Raw genomic sequence first — 17,161 nt, 5'->3', positions numbered from 1 at the left:
GAGAGGAGAGTTTTTTTCTAACAGCACAAAGATATGACAAAGTTTGTATTGGAAGTGTAGATCTACCTCACTGGATGTTTGCTAGGTGGACTGATATGTTGTTGAGCTTTTTGGTTGTGGTTTTTGGTATGTTTGGGTTTTGTTTCCTCTTTAATTGTATTTTAATAGAATCTCTTTCCCTTCTCCACTAGACTAAGGAGGAATTTGTGTCTGTGGGTCCGTGCACAGGGATAGAGAAGCCAGGCAGTGCCACGGGGCAGGGAACAGCTGCTAGAGCCCACGTTGGCTCCCCAACTCCAGATTTTTTCCCAGCCCAGTGGTTTTTGAGGACTGTCTTTCATTTCTGTCTTCAGTTTACAAGCCCCCTCCCTGCTGTCCCAATGGGAATGCTCCTGTCCAACTTGTGCCAGATTCCCTGTTACCCACATGCTGGCATGTTGCACAGGTTCCCAGCAGGCCATGGGGATGGCAACCTAAAAGCCAGGATGGGGATCCCAGGGCATGCAGTGAGAGCTGATGGCAGCCAGGGAGGTTGCTGAGAGACTGAGCATTGTTCTGAGCCCTCACTCATCCCCAGGCTGGGACCTGCTAGTACAAGGGACCTGGTGCCAAGGTGGACCCAGCTCCTGGTCAAGGAGAGCAACTGCTCCATCTCTCCTCTTCCTGGTTTTCCCCAGATGTGGGCTCATGATGGCTGAGGGATGCTCTGCATCCCCTGTTTTGGACCACCAACACTCCAATCCTCAGTCCAGGGCTGGCTGGAGCCTTCGCAATGAGGGGATCTTACTGTGCTGGTGTCTCAGGACATGTGCAAAATTTCTAATGTTCTTTACTAGAATATAGGTTTAGATGTGGAGCAGTGCTGGACCAGATGGAGAGTGTCTACTCCAACCTCACCAGCAACAATCACTGCAGCTGGTGACCCCTCTGGGGTTTTGTTCTGCCCTGAATCTACCCCTTCCCTGAGGCTTGTGGGGTTGGAGAGCAGCTCCCAGCTGAGCCTGTCCTACTCCAGTAGTTCCTATGGTGAGGTGGTGGTCTCTTAGGAGAGTGGGGGAAGGGCCTCAAGTTCTCAACTAGTGCTGAGATTTACACTAACCCACTTCAGGAAAACTGCTTTTGTCTGAACGGGGTAAATGCAATAGAACACACCAGGCTGTGTGTCTATCCCTGGGCTTTGGACCCAATGTGGGGGCTGCTGGCCCACCTTGTTTGCCAGTTCCTGGTTCTTGTATCTGTCTGAAGAGTTGTGTAGGGCCTTTCCCCCCTGCCCCATTTAATAGTTTGGTGATTTTCTGCTATCTGCTTAGTATCTGTAAATATCTCTGTAAATCTTTCTGCTTTCTCTCAGTATTCTCTTTGTTTATTGTTTACAAAAGTAAGAGGGGAAAAAAAAAGAAATAGCCAAAGCATCTGATAGGTTTTGGACCAGGGAGACAGGATCTTCTCTGTGTACTCTGCCTTGCAACTTTGTGTGGGGATATGACTTCTGTAGCCATCCCTGACCCTAAAGCAAAGAGCCAATGGCTTAGAGAATCACTCAGGTTTTCCCCAAGGCCAGTATGGCACCGGGATCCAAGAAAACAGGGATTATAACTGAAAAGGGAAGCCACGCTGGAGAAGATAGGCTTGACTGGCATATTCTCGTGTTCGCTGTCGTGGTCCTTCCTGTGTCTTGACAATAATTAACTTGCTGCATTATCACCCACCTGCCCATGCTTGGCTCACAGGTGCTGGGCACTATGCATTGCGGGACAGCAAACCGCAGGCGGACGAGGTTGCACTCAGGGTCCTGCTGTAACCAGGCGTTTGAATGTACGAGGAGAAATGTCCCTCTCAGGATGGTGTCTCTGCTAGTGTGAAAGCCTCGAGTCACATGATGGTCTGCGAGGAGACAGAAGAATGTAACTCCATGTTTACTGCTAGCAACCAAAGCTTGTTTGTGACAAACTCTTGAATTGTATGAAGTGTGTGTGTGGGAGGTGGGGGGTGGCTCTGCTCAGCCATGCTTTCCAATGAGGTTTCCTGCTGGAATCCCTGCAGTCAGGCCCACGGTTCCTGTTGCTGCAGTTTTACCCCCTCCTTTCCTTGTTTATATATGATTTTTTTTATTTTTTTGTACCAACTATGTAAAATGTGGGTTTGTTTTTTTCTTTTCTGGAAAAATAAATAAACAAAAACCACGGGCAACGTCTGCTGGTGACATTATGTGTGCTGGGTCTTTTCTTTCACCCAGGGGCTGTGGGGTGAGAAGTTCCCCCGCAAAGCAGTGCTGTGCAGAGAGAATTGTGGTCCACGGAGCAGACCCAGGTCCCACCAGCCTTAAATACAGCTTCTTCCACCTGCTGCAAGCCCGCAGCCCCCAAAACCAGCTAGACTCCCCCTACAGCCTCCACAGTACACTCCCAGAGCTCGTCCAGCCTCCACACACAACACCACCGCAGCCAGCAGCCGCCCGCCACCACTCCGCACCAAGGCCCCCCCTCCGCGAGCACGCGCATGCGTACTACACACGCACGCACACGGTCGTGTCTACGCATGCGTGATAGGATGACGTAAACGGAAGGGTGCGTCAGTGTTCCGAGGGGTTGAGGCGGCGCCGCCGGGGTAGGTAGCGGGCGGCGCGGGAGGGTCCGGGTGTCCTCGTGGGCTGTAGAGGAAGGCTTCTTTCTTATGGTGTCTGGGTTTCTGCCGTCTCTGTCCTTTCCTCTCCCCTTAGGAAGCCGAGGGAGTTTGAGGGAGGTCGTCCCCTCAGGGAGTGGTAGCTGTTCCCGCCGGGGTGGGCTGTGGCGGCCCGGGCGCCGCTCGGCTGTCGTCCGCCGTGTGGCTGGAGCCGGGCTCGGCCTCCTTGGCGTGCTTTCCCTGGCTTATAGGGCAGCGGCTGCTTCGTGGGGAGCGTTTTTAAGGGTGACTGTGCAAAATCTTGGGTAAAAGGTGGATTGCTGTTAACGGTGTTGGGAGAGGTGGTGCTTTTAGGCAGAGTTATTCAAGGGCTTTATGAGTGCAGCTCGTGTTCTGGCGGTTCCTTAATGCTTAGTGGCGGCATCTGTGGCCAGACGTCCCTTTTCGAGAGCACCACGGAGAATGCATGTGCAGGAAATGCAGGCTGACTTTGCAGTTTGGCTCTGCTTTCATCTCGAGCTGCATACGGGATGGTGGGATCGGGCTGCTGCCCGCACAGTGTTGCTCTGCACGCATCTCTCAGGGCTCCATGCTGAGCAAAATGAAGGTGAATGTGGAATGCTAGGAAACTCTTACATCCTGTTAGAGTAAACCAATTATTTATGTTTGATGTGGTGAAAAGAATGCTTTTAAAGCTATAAAGACTGATTTTATTCTATCTGTGAAGGGGAAGAAATCACAGTGGCATCTGTAAAGCAGGGTGGTTGGTGAAACAGATGGTTGCTTTTAAGGGTTTCCAACAACTTCAGCACAAAAGCACTGAAAGTCATTTTGCAATCATTGCTCCGTGACCAGCTCAGTGGTGGTTCAGTGTGATGTGAGAGCTTGTTGTGTGTCTGTATGAGCTCAGCAGCTGTTTCTGCAGGTAGAAGCAGTAAGGATTTTTATTTTATTTCAGTAAGTAGAGTATAAAGTCTTGAAAAACAGCTAGAAAATTCCAGAGCTCATTTCTGATCTGTTCACCTTGCCGATTGTCTGCTGATCCATGTGATAAAAAGGGCTCCAAGGTAGCCAGTCAAAGCTTATTTTGCCAAGGTGATCCCATGTGGTGTTGCTTTGGACTCAGGTGGAATCTTCTGTACCTCTAACCTTTTATTTTCATCTTCCTGCTGAAAAAGAGTTCTTGGTAAGACATGTCGTGGATCAGAGAAGGTGAGCTGACCATCATTGAAAGGTTTTGTGCCAACATAATTAAGGTAAGGAGTGAACTTTGGTTGTCTGTGGTAAACTGTAGTTAACAGTGCTACTTTGAACCCTGGCAAGTCTCATCTCCAACTGATCTGCTCTAGAGTGTTGCTAGCAAGGGTGGGTTCTAATGCTGGTGCTGCATTTACATCCCGAAGTGGTATTCAAAGATGGAAAATTACTTAAGCTTAGTCTTGCAAATGATCAAGGCTGTAGGCAGTGCTTGCCAATAATGAGCTTACGTATCCAGGCTTCCAGGTTCTGAGCCCTTGCTGGTGAAGGCAGGATGTGGGAGGAGGGAGAGTGTGGGGTGGTTGGATTATGGATCTCAGAAATGAAACTGAGTTTCTGCTGACTGGAATAAAAAGTCAGGGAAATTTTGTCTTGGCTCAGCAGAGTCCTGAAGTGGTACTGCTATCTTTTTTTCAAAAGGGTCTGTGCAGGTCTAATGAGGTCAGTGGAAAATAGTTGCACCCCTTAAAGGGCTGAAGGTCTCATGACTTCACTTTTCTTCATCCAAGTGAATCATTTGTGAAAATGTCTCTGAACTCTGAAATAAAAATACTTGCAACGTACAACACTGTGCACCTTACCTCTATCTGTAGAAGGAAGGTGTGCAGTGACAGTGCTGTTGTCCATCCTAAGTACTGCAGTTCTCTGTCATGAAACAGAAACTAGGAGGGTAAAGTTGCTGTTTCAGTTTAGGCAGTGATCAGTACTGACATTATTTAGTGGGAGCCTAAGCTGGAGTTACTAGATAGGTGGTTAGCATCTTATTTTTTTTGGCTCCAGGCTTTAAGCTGGGAGAACTCACTGCACTCTTACAAGTACAGAGTACTTCCAGGATGATGGGACTATGCTTTGTGGTGCAAGATGACAGCTTGCCTGTCAGCTCTCTTTGTTTCTTATGTTCTAGGCAGGTCCAATGCCCAAGCATGTTGCCTTCATCATGGATGGCAATCGCCGTTATGCTCAGAAGTGTCATGTGGAGAGGCAGCAAGGACATACACAGGGTTTTGATAAACTGGCACAGGTGGGAAAAATTTTTGTTGCATCTGAGTTGTGCATTAAAAGTTTGAGATGTTTGCCATCTGACTTTGTTAACCGCTTTACTGATGCATTATGATTCTTCTCTGACTTCTACTAGTCATCAAACAGCTGAGGGAACTGGGATTGTTTAGTTTGGAGGAGGCTCATGGGAGACCTTATTGCTCTCTACAACTCTCAGAAAGGAGGTTGTGGCAAGTGGGGTTGGCCTCTTCTCCCATGTAACACTTAAATAACAAGTTGTGCTGGGGGAGGTTCAGGTTGGATGTTAGGAAAAATCTATTCTTAAAGAGTGGTGAGGTATCAGAACAGGCTGCCCAGGGAGATGGTTGAGTCACCATCTCTGGAGGTTTTCAAGGAACATTTAGTTGTTGTACTAAGGGATATGGTTTAGTGGGGAAACGCTGGTGGTAGGTGAGTGATTGGACTGGGATCATGGAGGTCTTTTCCAACCTTTGTGGTCTGACTTCAGATTTCTCTCATTCTGTTACCTTGCTGAGTCTTCATTGCTTGGTTTTTCCTCTGCCTTACATTTGATTAAAATGTCTGCCTTGCAGATCTTGAAGCTTAATTCTGTGAAGCAAGTTGAATTTCTTTGAAAAGGCTTTGAAAAGTGTGGTGTTACATAATCTATCATGTTGTCTACAGGAATTGCTTTTGCTGACTGGATTAGTCATATATCTATTATGGAGCCCCATCCTAGGTGGTGATATTTTCCATCTGTTCTTTAAGATTAATCTGAAATTCTCTCAAGTGGGAATCATTGTCAGATCTTCATGTTTGTGTTTGTTTGTTGTTTGTTTGTTGTTTGTTTTTTATTTTTCTTTTAATACAGTGTTAGTTAGCATAGTGGGAAATGACAATTCTAACAGTTGCAGAGATGGGTCTTCTGGACCTGTCTGATTACAAGTCTGCTCATCCGACTTTTGTTTTTGTTTTCTTGCAGACACTGCGGTGGTGTTTAAATCTGGGCATTCGGGAGGTCACTGTTTATGCCTTTAGTATTGAGAACTTTAAACGATCCAAGGAGGAGGTGGATGGACTAATGGATCTGGCCAGACAGAAATTTATCCGCCTACTGGAAGAACAGTAAGAATCCTCTGGCTGTTTCCTATGGGGTAGAACAAAAGTGGAATGTCATATTTAAGAGAGACCTCTCAACTTGAGATTTCCACATATGGGCACATAGAATCATAGGGGTTGGAAGGGACCTCAAGAGATCATCGAGTCCAACCCCCCTGCCAAAGCAGTTCCCTATACCAGGTCGCAGTGCTAGGCGTCCAGGCGGGTCTTGAATATCTGCATCATGTATTAATTCACTTTAGAGCTGGAGAACTAGTTCATGTAGTGAATGTGGATGGAACTAGTACATATCTGAGTAAGCAGGGAGGGACATTACAGTGCAGCGTTGCATAGGACCTTGGTTGTATTTGTTTCGTCATGCCTGACAGATAAGTGTTGTGTGAAGTAGTTGGTTACATGGTTGAAGTAACTTGTGAGGGGATGCAACTGGGAACATGAGAGGGAGAGGACAGCATGTGTGTACTCCTTGATCTTGTCAAGTTTTGTCTGAGCACTCCAGTGCCCCATGATTCAAAGAGGCCAGTTGCCCATTTTCTACCCAGTGTAGCTTTTTATGAGCAATAGACCAGACAGTAGAATCATAGAAGAATAGAATGGCCTTGGTTGAAATTGTGATCTTTGAAGTCCTTTTCAGCCCCCTTGCCATGGGTAGCGTCGCCAACCACTATACCAGGCTGCCCAGAGCCACATCCAGCCTTGCCTTGAAAAGTATTTGTGCTGCTCTGTGTTCCAATAATCAGTAATTCTGCTATTTTCCTGGTTCGGCTTTGTTTTGTTTTTATTATTATTAGTTAGTTACCTAGAGTCTGTGGTTTTAAGTTTTCTACATGTGGACTTTCATAACTTCAGGTAGGCATATCTGATGTGTGATCATCTAGTCCTTTGGTTATGTCTGTGCTTGAGAAACCTGTATGATGAATGTTCACATTTCCCTCAGAGAAGGGTTTGGGATGATCAAACGTAAGCAAATTCTCGACACTCAAAAGACATATAGTCAGTCAGTCATGCTTTTGTCTGATTCTTAGTTTTGCTAAAGCCAAGCCTGCTACATGCCTGCTTTTTTCATTTGGTGGATGTTACACAAAGAGAATGTGGCAGTCGTGCAATAAGGGCTGATCTGTTTTCTGCAGTCCTCACTCTTTTGTTGGGTGTAGGGAGAACCTGAAGAAGCACGGTGTGTGTATCCGTGTCCTTGGGGACTTGCCACTTCTACCCTTGGATATTCAAGAACTGATTGCCCAAGCTGTGATGGCAACCAGGAGCTACAACAAGTAAGTAACATGGAGTTCAAAGTAGCCAATACCTCATGCCTTCTTCTGATTGTCAGGTACACTTGCCAGCCATGATATAACTTTTCTTTGTCTTAGAATCACACAGAATAGTTTATATAGACTCCCTGTTACGTGCTGGACTTGCTTTACTTCAAGGTTTTCACATCTTTTTCCTCTTTTCAGGTGCTTTCTAAATGTCTGCTTTGCATACACATCAAGACATGAAATCAGCAATGCTGTCAGGGAAATGGCCTGGGGAGTGGAACAAGGACTGCTTGAACCCAGGTAACTCTTGTTTATCTGTATGAGACTTTATAAATAAAGACTGCCTGTCTTACCTCCTACACATTATACTAACTTCCCAGAAACCGAGAGGCTTTTTAATAGATCCTACTGAACCGGTCCAACTGGAACAAATGATTTCAAGTTACTATGCAATGTTTGTTTTTTTATTATTCCAATTACCATGGTGATAGGTACACAACTAAAACAAAAGAGAATTAAGGTCTGTATCTTAAATTGCTTTAAATGTGAAGGCAGACTTCATACTGCAGTACTGGGCTGCTCAGTTGACTGTTTCAGCCACGAGGTCAAACAGGAGATTAATCATCAATACTGTACTGTTCCTCTACCCTGGAGGAGAAGGAATAGTTAACTCTGTTCCAGACTGAAGAGTTCAGTCTTTCTAAGCACTATTTTATGTTTCAGAGAGCACTGGGTGATGTTCAGAGGGCTGAAGGATAATTTGAAATGACCCCAGTCTGTTAGAAACAAGTTGGTGACTGGCAGTGGTACAGTCCCATCCATGTAATTTTAATCTGCAGTTCTCTGTTTATGAAAATTCTTAGTAATTCTGATTGAGTGCTCTCCCTGTTGGATCAGGAAAGTGTCCTTAATAAGATGCATCTGTCTTTTAGTGATGTGTCTGAATCATTGCTTGATAAGTGTCTGTACACGAGCAACTCCCCTGACCCAGACCTCCTGATTCGAACCTCGGGAGAGGTCCGATTGAGTGATTTCCTGCTCTGGCAGGTAAAGTTTTTATTTTTTCCATTAAGTATTCCGTCTTTGCATCAGAAAGTGTTAGGATTCTGAGTGTGATAATGATGATGGCTCGTAAATTCTGTCTGCCAGAGTTTAGGTAACTTGCTGGATGGACTGAGTGCAGGGGTGCCTCTCATGAGTCTGTTTCTTGCACTTCCGTGAATACAATTACCTGAAATACTGAGAGGCAAAAATATGTTTAGAGCTGAAAGCTTGTGTTTTTCAGCTCTATAATATCTGCAGCATACCACGACTCTTAGATTCATTAAGCAATTTAAATGCCACGAGTGGGCAGCAAGAAATATCATGAGATGTCATTTGATAAATGGCATAAATGTCATGTCCTGATCTTCAGTTCATATGTTATTCTCTTAACTCAGCCTTTGGTAATCCAGTGTTGCTGTTTGAGTTTTGTTGTACATCTGTGCTGCTTAAGCTATTAAAAATGCCTCTATGAAGACCAACATCACATTAGAAAGAATTCTGCAGATAATTTTATATGAATGAATGAATGGCACATTCTGGCATTAAGACTGATTAGATAGACTTCACACTGTGCAATTTCAAATTGTCCTGACTGGTATTTACTTAATTTTAAGAGATTCTGATGACACAGCCTAGGTAAAATTCCTATGGGGAAAAATGCCATAGTTTGACCATCAGTGTTGCATTGTGATGACTTTTTTTTTTTTTTCCTTCCTTGCTCCTTGATTATGTTGTTGGTGATCTTGCTTTCTGCAGACATCCCATTCATGCCTGGTGTTTCAGTCAGTGTTGTGGCCGGAATATTCCTTTTGGAACTTGTGTGAGGCTATCCTTCGGTTCCAGATGAACTATAATGCATTACAGGTAAGGAAGCTGGATATCAGGTGAGAGTGCACAAAGTGGAAACAAATGAATTGTTCAGTTAGTGAATTTAGTTATGACCTTGTTGCAATACCCGCAGCCAGTGTGAGAAGCATTGCGTCTCCTGTACCACTGTGTCTTCTTACAATGTGTTAGCATGTGGACTGAGTCCTCTGCTTTCAGGAATGACTAAATTATCTGAGGTCACTGCTGTGTCTACTGTTTATTGCCAGTGTCCCAGCTGGAAATGTGTCCTCTCATTTGGCAGAACAGAACAAGTAAACAGTCTTCATTGCTATGGGGCAAAATCAGCCAGTTTAACTCAACAGTTACTACTCCTTCCTCATCTGAAAGGCCAGTTCTTCCTCTTAATATCCCTTTGTGCAGCTGTGGAAGGCTTTTAGGTTTGTGAGGCTACAGGCTAAGATATACATAAGAAGTAGAAATCAAAAAATGATGTTCTGCTGAAATACTTCAAAGACTTGAAGGGTAGGCAAGGATAGCTACTGCCTTTTGCTTCCCATTCTGCTCTGTCTTGAGCTCATAAATTAATAGGTCTCAGACATTTGGGAATGTTGAGCCTGTTCTGGCTCTTTTGCTAAAGCTGGATAGATCTACACTTGATCATGAGCTAGAATTGCCATGCAAATCATTGTTCTGAATTCCATAAAACCTTTCAGCCGCTGCATGAATGATATCAAAGATTCTGTGATGATGTTGGCAGGCTTGTGTGTACTTCTGTGGTTTGAAGCGCTCTTGTATACTGTTCCTCATGATTTGGATATCTGAGAACTTTTCCACAATTAGTCATGACCTCTACATATTTTAACAAGCAGTTAATACTTTGAGCAGATATTTTTCTGGGGTATAAGGTCCTGGAGACTATCCCTGTATTTTCTCTAACCAATTGAGCAGTCTGCCTAAAAGCACACACAAAGCCACTCTTCATTTACCCTGCAGCTCAATGGCCAAACAGAGGCTGTTTCTTCCAAGGCCTGTGCTGCCTTGTATCTGTGCTGCAGATGAGCTGGTAAAGTGCTAACATTCTAATGCTTTTCACTCTAGAAGGCCAGAGACTCCTACATGGAGGAAAGGAAGCAACAACAGATGGAAAGGGATCAGGCTTATGTGACAAAGAAGCTGCAGATGGAGGGTTTTGCATCCCACGGAGATTCTCGGCGCCGACGGACACTGTTGCAAAAATGCACTGCCATGCGGGAAGAGAGAATCCAGGGCTTTCTGCAGGCACTAGAGCACAAGAGAGTGGACTTCTTTGAAAGATTATGTACAGTGTCTGCATGACATAAATGCTGGGTGGCTCTTGGGAAGGCAATATTTAACCCATGTTAGAATAGCTGCAGCCCAAAGAAATTCACTTGAATGTGGTTCTGCTGTGGGGAGGCAGGGCTGCCGTAGGATGTTGAATCCCCTACTGGCCCTATCTAAGGGCAGGGACAGAGTACTGTGAACCTTTCTACTTCTGTGAATGCTGCTGAAGGAGGTAATGCTATCCTTCTATCTTGCCTCCCTGCCCCTGATGATAGAGGGAGAATACACGCATCTCGCTATATCTCCACTGCTTGTTTTTTTTGATGACAAGGAATTAACTCAAACAAGTTTCCCATTCTGTTGGGCTTCTCATGAATTAGCCCAGGCAAACCATTACAATCATATTAAGTCAGCCTGGACTTGAATTCTTTGTGACCTTGTAATAGTAAACCTCGTGAGAGTTCGTTTGTGTTCCCATCCAACTTCTTTCTTCAACAGAGAGGTTTGTTCCTGGTATGTAAAAGTGCCCTGTGCCAAGCACTGGCAGAGGAATTCCCTGTCACCTGTTTCAGAATAGCATCTTGCTTTTATCCCACCTTACTGTGCAGGTTTTGATATATCTGCTCTTGGCTTCCGAAGAGGTAATGTGAGATGTTGTTAGCCATGCCATAAAGGAAAAAAAAGATAAGTCAGAACTCAGTCAGGTCCTGCAGTCCTTCCCCAGCAGTGTGAGGGGGTGATACCCAAATGCAGAAGGTGATGCTGAAACAGTGTGTTGAGGAGAAAGGGGGAATAGTCCAAAGGGATAAGGAAGAACAATTAGTTAGGGAATTGATGTCATGGCTTACCAAGGAAAAGTTAGCTAAAACCAGGTGGTAAGAACAGTATACCATATTCCTCTGAGACTTTACTCTAGAGCTATGACTTGGCATCCATTTCCAGGGAATGAGAGTAGGAATATGGGAATACAGTAGCCAAAAACAACCTGTGATCCCAGCCAAAATGGTTTGTTATATAGCTGACTTCAGTGGGAGTAGCCTGAGCGGCTGTGGAGTGCTACTTCTCAAGTCTCTGAGTGAGGAGGTAGACTGGCTAGTTTCTAAGATTGATTCTGTCTCTATTTTTTCCTGGTTTCCATCCCTACAGGGGAAGAAATAAATGTAATGTTTCTCATGCACATACAGGTGCAGCACTATCAGCTGTTGCTGTTTTCAAACTGTTTTTTACCTCCAGGTGAAAATGAAAAAATGCAAACTTTTACGTACTGCAAACTCAGCATTTTGAATGTGATTCTGAAGGAGGATAACTACATTGTCAGTGAATAAAGTATATTCTCATCTAATCATTTTAAAAAACTAACTTAACATTTTAAATCACGTAGTTTTATATTCTGAAGTGTAATGAAGTTTGCATCCAGATCTACCATGTGGTTTAACGTATGGCAGACTGTTCATCTGGTCCCAGTTAGGATGGGAAAGATTTGAAGTCTGCATTCTTCCTATAATAGTGTGAGCAACGTGCTGATATCCCAGGACCTGGCTGAATGAAGCTTTGTGCACATGCGTCCTCTCATGTAAGTAGCAAGCAGTCCCTTGGATGGAGAGTGCCAAGATGATTGGAGGACTCAACTTCTGCTGTATTTTTATTTTGTCTTTCTGAATATTTTGGTAAGTTCTCTGTAGAAATAACTTATTCTCCGTGAGATGGAGTGCTCTCCAGTCTGCTTTACATGGCGGGTACAGGGAGGTTGTTTCTATTCAAGAATGTATCTTTGCCTTGAATGTCTTTGGCTGTGTTGCAAGTGGTCAGAACTCCAGTGCTTGTTCCCCACAAAGGAGTGTAACCAGCAGGTTGGTAACAGCAGGGTGTGAGTTCCAAAAGCTTTGCAGGGGAGGTTTTAATCCATTTTATAAAAACCATTGCTGTGATGGGAATGAGACAGGATGTGTTAGTTTTTGCAAGCGGTAGGTGAGGGCTTGTTGCTTCTGAGCTTTATTCCACCTGTGGCAGTTGTAGTGAAATACAAACTTTCCTGTGAGCTTTGCATCAGTGTAAGGTTGACGTAAGCTGTAAAGGCAAAGCCGGAGTTTTCAGGAGTGCATCTTTCCAATCAGTCTTGCCCTGACAGTTGTGGAAGGAAAGCTGTAGGTTAATATCAGTGAGAATTAACTCCTTGACCCGTGTATGGCAGAGCTGTTAACAGCCAGCACAACTGGGAAACACTGCTGGGTGCACCGTTGCTTGTGCTGCACCTGAGGGTTGAGATAGTGCACTGTGATCCAGTGAGGGCTGGGGAGGTGTGTGTGTAGCTGTCATTCAGCTACAGGGAGAAGTGTGAGCACCTGCGTGGGACAGGGGACTCCTTCAGGGAGTCTTTGCAGTGTAAGTGATGGGTGCTACACTGCACCACCTGTGCAAATCTCTCTGGAGCAAAATTGAATTGTGATTTTTTTTTTATTTTTATTTTAAAGGCGCACTGCCTCATCCTCTCCTCTCCTGTACTTCTCTTTCAGCTCTTCCTGGAAAAAGATGGGATAGAAGGAGTTGGAAGTTCCCCCTTTTCTGCGGGAAGCTGACAGCGGTGGGGCCTGGAGCCCGCGGAGCAGCGGCCTGGTGCTGAAGGAACAGCTCCTCTGCGCGCCGCGGAGCGGGGCCGCCCGCAGAGCCCCGTGGCCGCGGGGGATCTCATGGCGCGCGCCCCGCACGGCCCTGGGGCGCCGCCGACCCCTCCCCACTGCTTTTCCCGCCCGCGAGGCGGCGCGCGGGAAGGCGGCAGCAGAGTGCGAGGATGAGGGGGGGGAGGGGGCGGTAAGGCCCAGTTGCGCGCGCGCCACCTCCTCAGCTCTCACCCCCGGTCCCCTCCCTGCTTGGCCCCACCCCACGTGACCCACGCGGGCCAATGGGCTGGTGGGGCGGCGGGGATCCGGCTGGAACCGGTTGGGCCGCGTCCGGCTCTATATAAAACTTTATAAACACCCGATTCAAATTAGTGGGGTCGGCAGCCAGCGCAGCGAGCCGGCCGCCAGCCCCGCCGCCCCGCTTCCCCCCCCCCCCTCTGCTCTCCCCTGTTTCTCGCCGCCACCGAGCGAGCCCGGCTGCCCGCCCTCTCAGCTCGCTCTCTCCTCGCACAACACACGCACGCGCTGCTCGGAGCTATGCCGAAGAGAAAGGTACGTGGCACCGCGGGCCCGCACCGAGGCCTGCTCCCTCCCCCGCGCCGCGGTTTGGCGGGGGGGAGGGGGGAGGCACAAGGCTACGCGCCTCACCCCTCCCTTCTCCCTTCCGCACTTCCCCTCCCCCTCTCCCCCGCCTTCCTGCGGGGAGGTAACGGCCGTGCGGCCTCAACGAGCGCGGGGGGGTGGGGCGGGCGGCAAGACCGTTACCGGTCGCGCGCGCTGGGGCTAACGGCCGGGAGGGGCGGGGCACGGCGCGGACCGGTCGGAGCCGGCTGCTTTTGGCGGGAGGTCGGGATGAAGGGGGAGGGGGCGGCTCGCCCCTTCCCTCAGACGCGCAGAAAGGGCGGGAAGTGGCCGCGCTCCCTCTGCCCGCGCGCCTCCGCCGCTTTGCCGCCAAAACCGCCGCCCGTGGGCGGGCGCGGGGCCGCCCTGAAGGGGCGCTCCCGAAGGCGGGGAGGGGGGCGCGGCCATGCTTCCGCCGGGCTTCGCGCTGCCCCCTGCCCCAGCGGCCTCGCGCAGGGATGAGTTCCCCCCACCCCCCATCCGGGCCAGCGCCCCCCTGTGGCGGGGCGGACCGGTGCGGAGCTCCCTGTCCCGCAGACCTGTTGGCACGACTCTTGTCTCACCCCACAGGCTGAAGGAGATACCAAGGGCGATAAGGCCAAAGTTAAGGATGAGGTAAGAAGTTGGGCATCTTGAGAAAGTTGGATCGAGAAAGTTGGATCGGGGAACGTTTGGGGGTGGGAGGTGGTGCTTAATTACATCGTTGTCAAGAAGCAGGGGTAGAAGGGGTGCTTCTTACTAGATGCTGCCCTGCAGAGGGCAGAGACCTGCTGCTTATAACAGCAAAGAACTGCTTAACTCCTGCTGATTAGTAGCAGGGATGTCAGCAGGGTGTTCCCATGCTCCTTGAGAGTTGGATAATAGTCAGTTGGAAACTTTACCATGATTTCTGGAATTCTGTTGCTTGGATCTCATTCTGCTTTATGTTTCCTTATGTTAAAGGCAGTCTTCTCTTTTTTAACAGCCACAACGGAGATCGGCAAGGTTATCTGCTGTGAGTATCCAGGGGTGGCACAGCGTTTCATAGCTTTGAGCATTATGTACTGCGTCTGTGAGAGCTGTGGGTGTTTGGTGATGCTTTGCTGGATTGGAAGGAGTCTGGTGTAACAAACGGCCCCACTGTGTGTGCTGGGGGAGTGGCAGGTCACTGGCAAATCCAGAAAGTGCTTCAGTTTCAAGTGTTTGTACTTCCTTTCCTGAAAGACCACTTGGGGTGAACATTTGAACATATGTGTACGTTTCCTGTAAAGTAACATTAATAGAATGAGTTTTCTTACACTTTCTTACAGAAACCTGCCCCTCCGAAGCCGGAGCCTAAACCTAAAAAGGCAGCTCCAAAGGTTAGTTGCTGTTAGCACTGCTCCTTAGATGTAAGTGGGAAGCAAGCTTAAGATTCATCCACTGATAGAACTTGGAATCGTAGGACCTGGAATCAGAATAGTTGTTTCATCTTTATATTTGCACTGAAAAAATCCAAGGACTGATAAATAGAGGAAAGCATTCAGCAGTTGTCAGTCTTGAAATGTGAACGTTTGTGTGTTGTGTTCATCTTCAGGCTGAAGTCCAATGTTTTTACCAAACTTTTTTTATTATTCCTGTGGCTTAATGACTGTTGATTTGTAATGCTGTATGTCATTTGCATTCGACAGAAGAGTGAGAAGGTGCCCAAGGGAAAGAAGGGGAAAGCTGATGCTGGCAAGGAGGGAAACAACCCTGCAGAAAATGGAGATGCCAAAACAGACCAGGTACAACAGCAGCTCTAGCAGAGTGTGTTACATGAGCAAGTTACTATTTTCTGTATCAAACAGGCAAGCCTAGGCTTGCAGTAATGAAGATGAATTACCACTTGATTATTTAGACCTGTTGATTATGACACAAACATCTACAGATGCAGGGAATTGTGTTGCTCAGTTGGTAACAGGTTACTGGCTGAAGTAGTTATGTGAAAAGGTACTGTTCTGCCTTGTTCTGAGATTGTGTGAACTTAGCATGTCATAAAGCAGCTTCAGGTTGGGTTTTTGCGACCTTAAGTTTGGTTTGCTTAAAAGTTACAGGGACAAGATTTTAACTGATCAGAGAATTGTTACTCAGGAAAAGGAGTTATTATTTGTTTGGTGCACGTGTGTGGTGTGTATTGACTGGTTCCCCTTTTTCTTTTAGGCACAGAAAGCTGAAGGTGCTGGTGATGCCAAGTAAAATGTGTGAATTTTTGATAACTGTGTACTTCTGGTGACTGTACAGTTTGAAATACTATTTTTTATCAAGTTTTATAACAATGCAGAATTTTGTTTTACTTTTTTTTAAGCTATGTTGTTAGCACATGGACCGCTTTGTTGTTGTGTTTTGAGGGGGGCATTGGGGACAAATGTCACTTAGGCTATTTCTTGGAACCTAAATTTTAAAAGTTTACCCCTTCCCAGTTTTTAGGACTCTTCCTAAATGATCAGGAAGGGATTCCTTCATGCTACACACCTCTTCAGTTTTGTGGACCATGTCAGTGAACAGAAGCTCCCAAAATGCCTGTTGCCAACTTCAGAACTGCAGTTTGCAGTACCCTCTGCGATTCCTTTCATGCCCTCAGTTTTTGCCTGGAGCCTGTCACTCTATAGCAGAAATGGCACGTTGGGACTCACCACTCTAAATGTCTTGTGAGGTGATCTGGACTTCTGGTGTCTAATTTGGTATATTATAGCTCTAGAAGGAGCTGCATTTCCACTTTCATATTGCAGATCTTCAGATTAAGGGATCTGCAGTTTTAATTTTTCCTCGCAAAGTCAGGGTAGGTTTGTGAAGAGTTGTTAAACAACATGCTAAATGTGAAAGTGTCCACCCTCACTCTAAACATTTTGCTCTACAAGTACGCAAAAACGAAGATGTGTTGGTTTTATAGCAACTTGTATGTTCCGATAGTCCACGAAGGGAGGGGAGTTTGACAGTTGTTGTAAAATGTTGCAGATTGTAGCCCATGTCCTGCCTAAATTACCATGATTGTTTATGAAAAGTACCTTTAATAAAGCTGGATACAGTTTGGCTTGGACTGTTCTTGATGGATTCCTTATTTGTTTTGCCATTATTTGATCTCTAATATGGATGAAAGAATTGAAGTATCTTAACTCAGATAATTAACTCAGTTTTAATCACAAGTGAGAAGCAGGATTTTTACGCCTGAGAGCTAGATAAGGTAACTGCTGCTGGATGTTTGGAAGCCTTGACTTCATAGCAGGCCCAGATTGAAGTGTGTGAGGTCCTACTGAGATAATTTGTTATTGTTTAAAAAATAACATCTAACATGTGGTGGCTACTCAAAAGGAAAGTCTTTCAGTTGCTGCAGAGAAAAATTATTTTGGTGAGCTTTCCTTCCTAGTAAAACTGGAACCATAAAACTGGTTGTGTTGGATTTCCATGCTCAAGCTTGGACGTTGTTGCTTCTGCTAATCAAAAGCAGACTGCTATGTTAGTGACTAAGCAGGAAATAGGATTTGTTGAGTAAAGATG

General features: G+C 46.4%; 2 protein-coding genes across 4 annotated transcripts; both read left to right on the top strand.

Moving 5' to 3' along the window:
- Nucleotides 1-2,576: 2,576 nt before the first annotated feature.
- DHDDS (dehydrodolichyl diphosphate synthase subunit) lies at nucleotides 2,577-11,769 on the top strand. Of its 3 annotated transcripts, XM_065744750.1 has the most exons (8): nucleotides 3,205-3,878; nucleotides 4,784-4,900; nucleotides 5,861-6,003; nucleotides 7,152-7,268; nucleotides 7,452-7,553; nucleotides 8,186-8,300; nucleotides 9,054-9,161; nucleotides 10,224-11,769. In XM_065744750.1, exons 1-8 carry the CDS (start codon nucleotides 3,816-3,818, stop codon nucleotides 10,458-10,460), a joined length of 1,002 nt encoding a protein of 333 aa, XP_065600822.1. In that variant the 5' UTR covers nucleotides 3,205-3,815; the 3' UTR covers nucleotides 10,461-11,769. The 3 variants fall into 3 exon arrangements, with proteins under 3 accessions (XP_065600824.1, XP_065600822.1, XP_065600823.1); XM_065744752.1 differs by lacking the exons at nucleotides 3,205-3,878; nucleotides 4,784-4,900 and adding an exon at nucleotides 2,577-2,607; XM_065744751.1 differs by lacking the exon at nucleotides 4,784-4,900.
- A 1,516-nt stretch (nucleotides 11,770-13,285) lies between these two features.
- On the top strand, nucleotides 13,286-16,703 carry HMGN2 (high mobility group nucleosomal binding domain 2). Its single transcript, XM_065744368.1, has 6 exons — nucleotides 13,286-13,597; nucleotides 14,237-14,281; nucleotides 14,631-14,660; nucleotides 14,956-15,006; nucleotides 15,316-15,411; nucleotides 15,827-16,703. Exons 1-6 carry the CDS (start codon nucleotides 13,583-13,585, stop codon nucleotides 15,860-15,862), a joined length of 273 nt encoding a protein of 90 aa, XP_065600440.1. The 5' UTR covers nucleotides 13,286-13,582; the 3' UTR covers nucleotides 15,863-16,703.
- The last annotated feature ends 458 nt before the right edge of the window (nucleotides 16,704-17,161 follow it).

The sequence above is a fragment of the Cyrtonyx montezumae genome, unplaced genomic scaffold (genome assembly GCF_038088225.1).
Source record: "Cyrtonyx montezumae isolate F1298 unplaced genomic scaffold, pur_monq_1.0 scaffold_31, whole genome shotgun sequence".
Classification (NCBI taxonomy): domain Eukaryota; kingdom Metazoa; phylum Chordata; class Aves; order Galliformes; family Odontophoridae; genus Cyrtonyx; species Cyrtonyx montezumae.
This window is presented reverse-complemented; position numbering and strand designations above follow the sequence as displayed.

Coding starts and splice junctions, on each gene's coding strand:
- DHDDS (XM_065744750.1), top strand. CDS start 3,816: ATGTCGTGGATCAGAGAAGGTGAGCTGACCATCATTGAAAGGTTTTGT. Junction 6,004..7,151: donor ATCCGCCTACTGGAAGAACA/GTAAGAATCCTC, acceptor TGTTGGGTGTAG/GGAGAACCTGAAGAAGCACG. Junction 9,162..10,223: donor TGAACTATAATGCATTACAG/GTAAGGAAGCTG, acceptor TTTTCACTCTAG/AAGGCCAGAGACTCCTACAT.
- HMGN2 (XM_065744368.1), top strand. Junction 14,661..14,955: donor GATCGGCAAGGTTATCTGCT/GTGAGTATCCAG, acceptor ACTTTCTTACAG/AAACCTGCCCCTCCGAAGCC. Junction 15,007..15,315: donor CTAAAAAGGCAGCTCCAAAG/GTTAGTTGCTGT, acceptor TGCATTCGACAG/AAGAGTGAGAAGGTGCCCAA.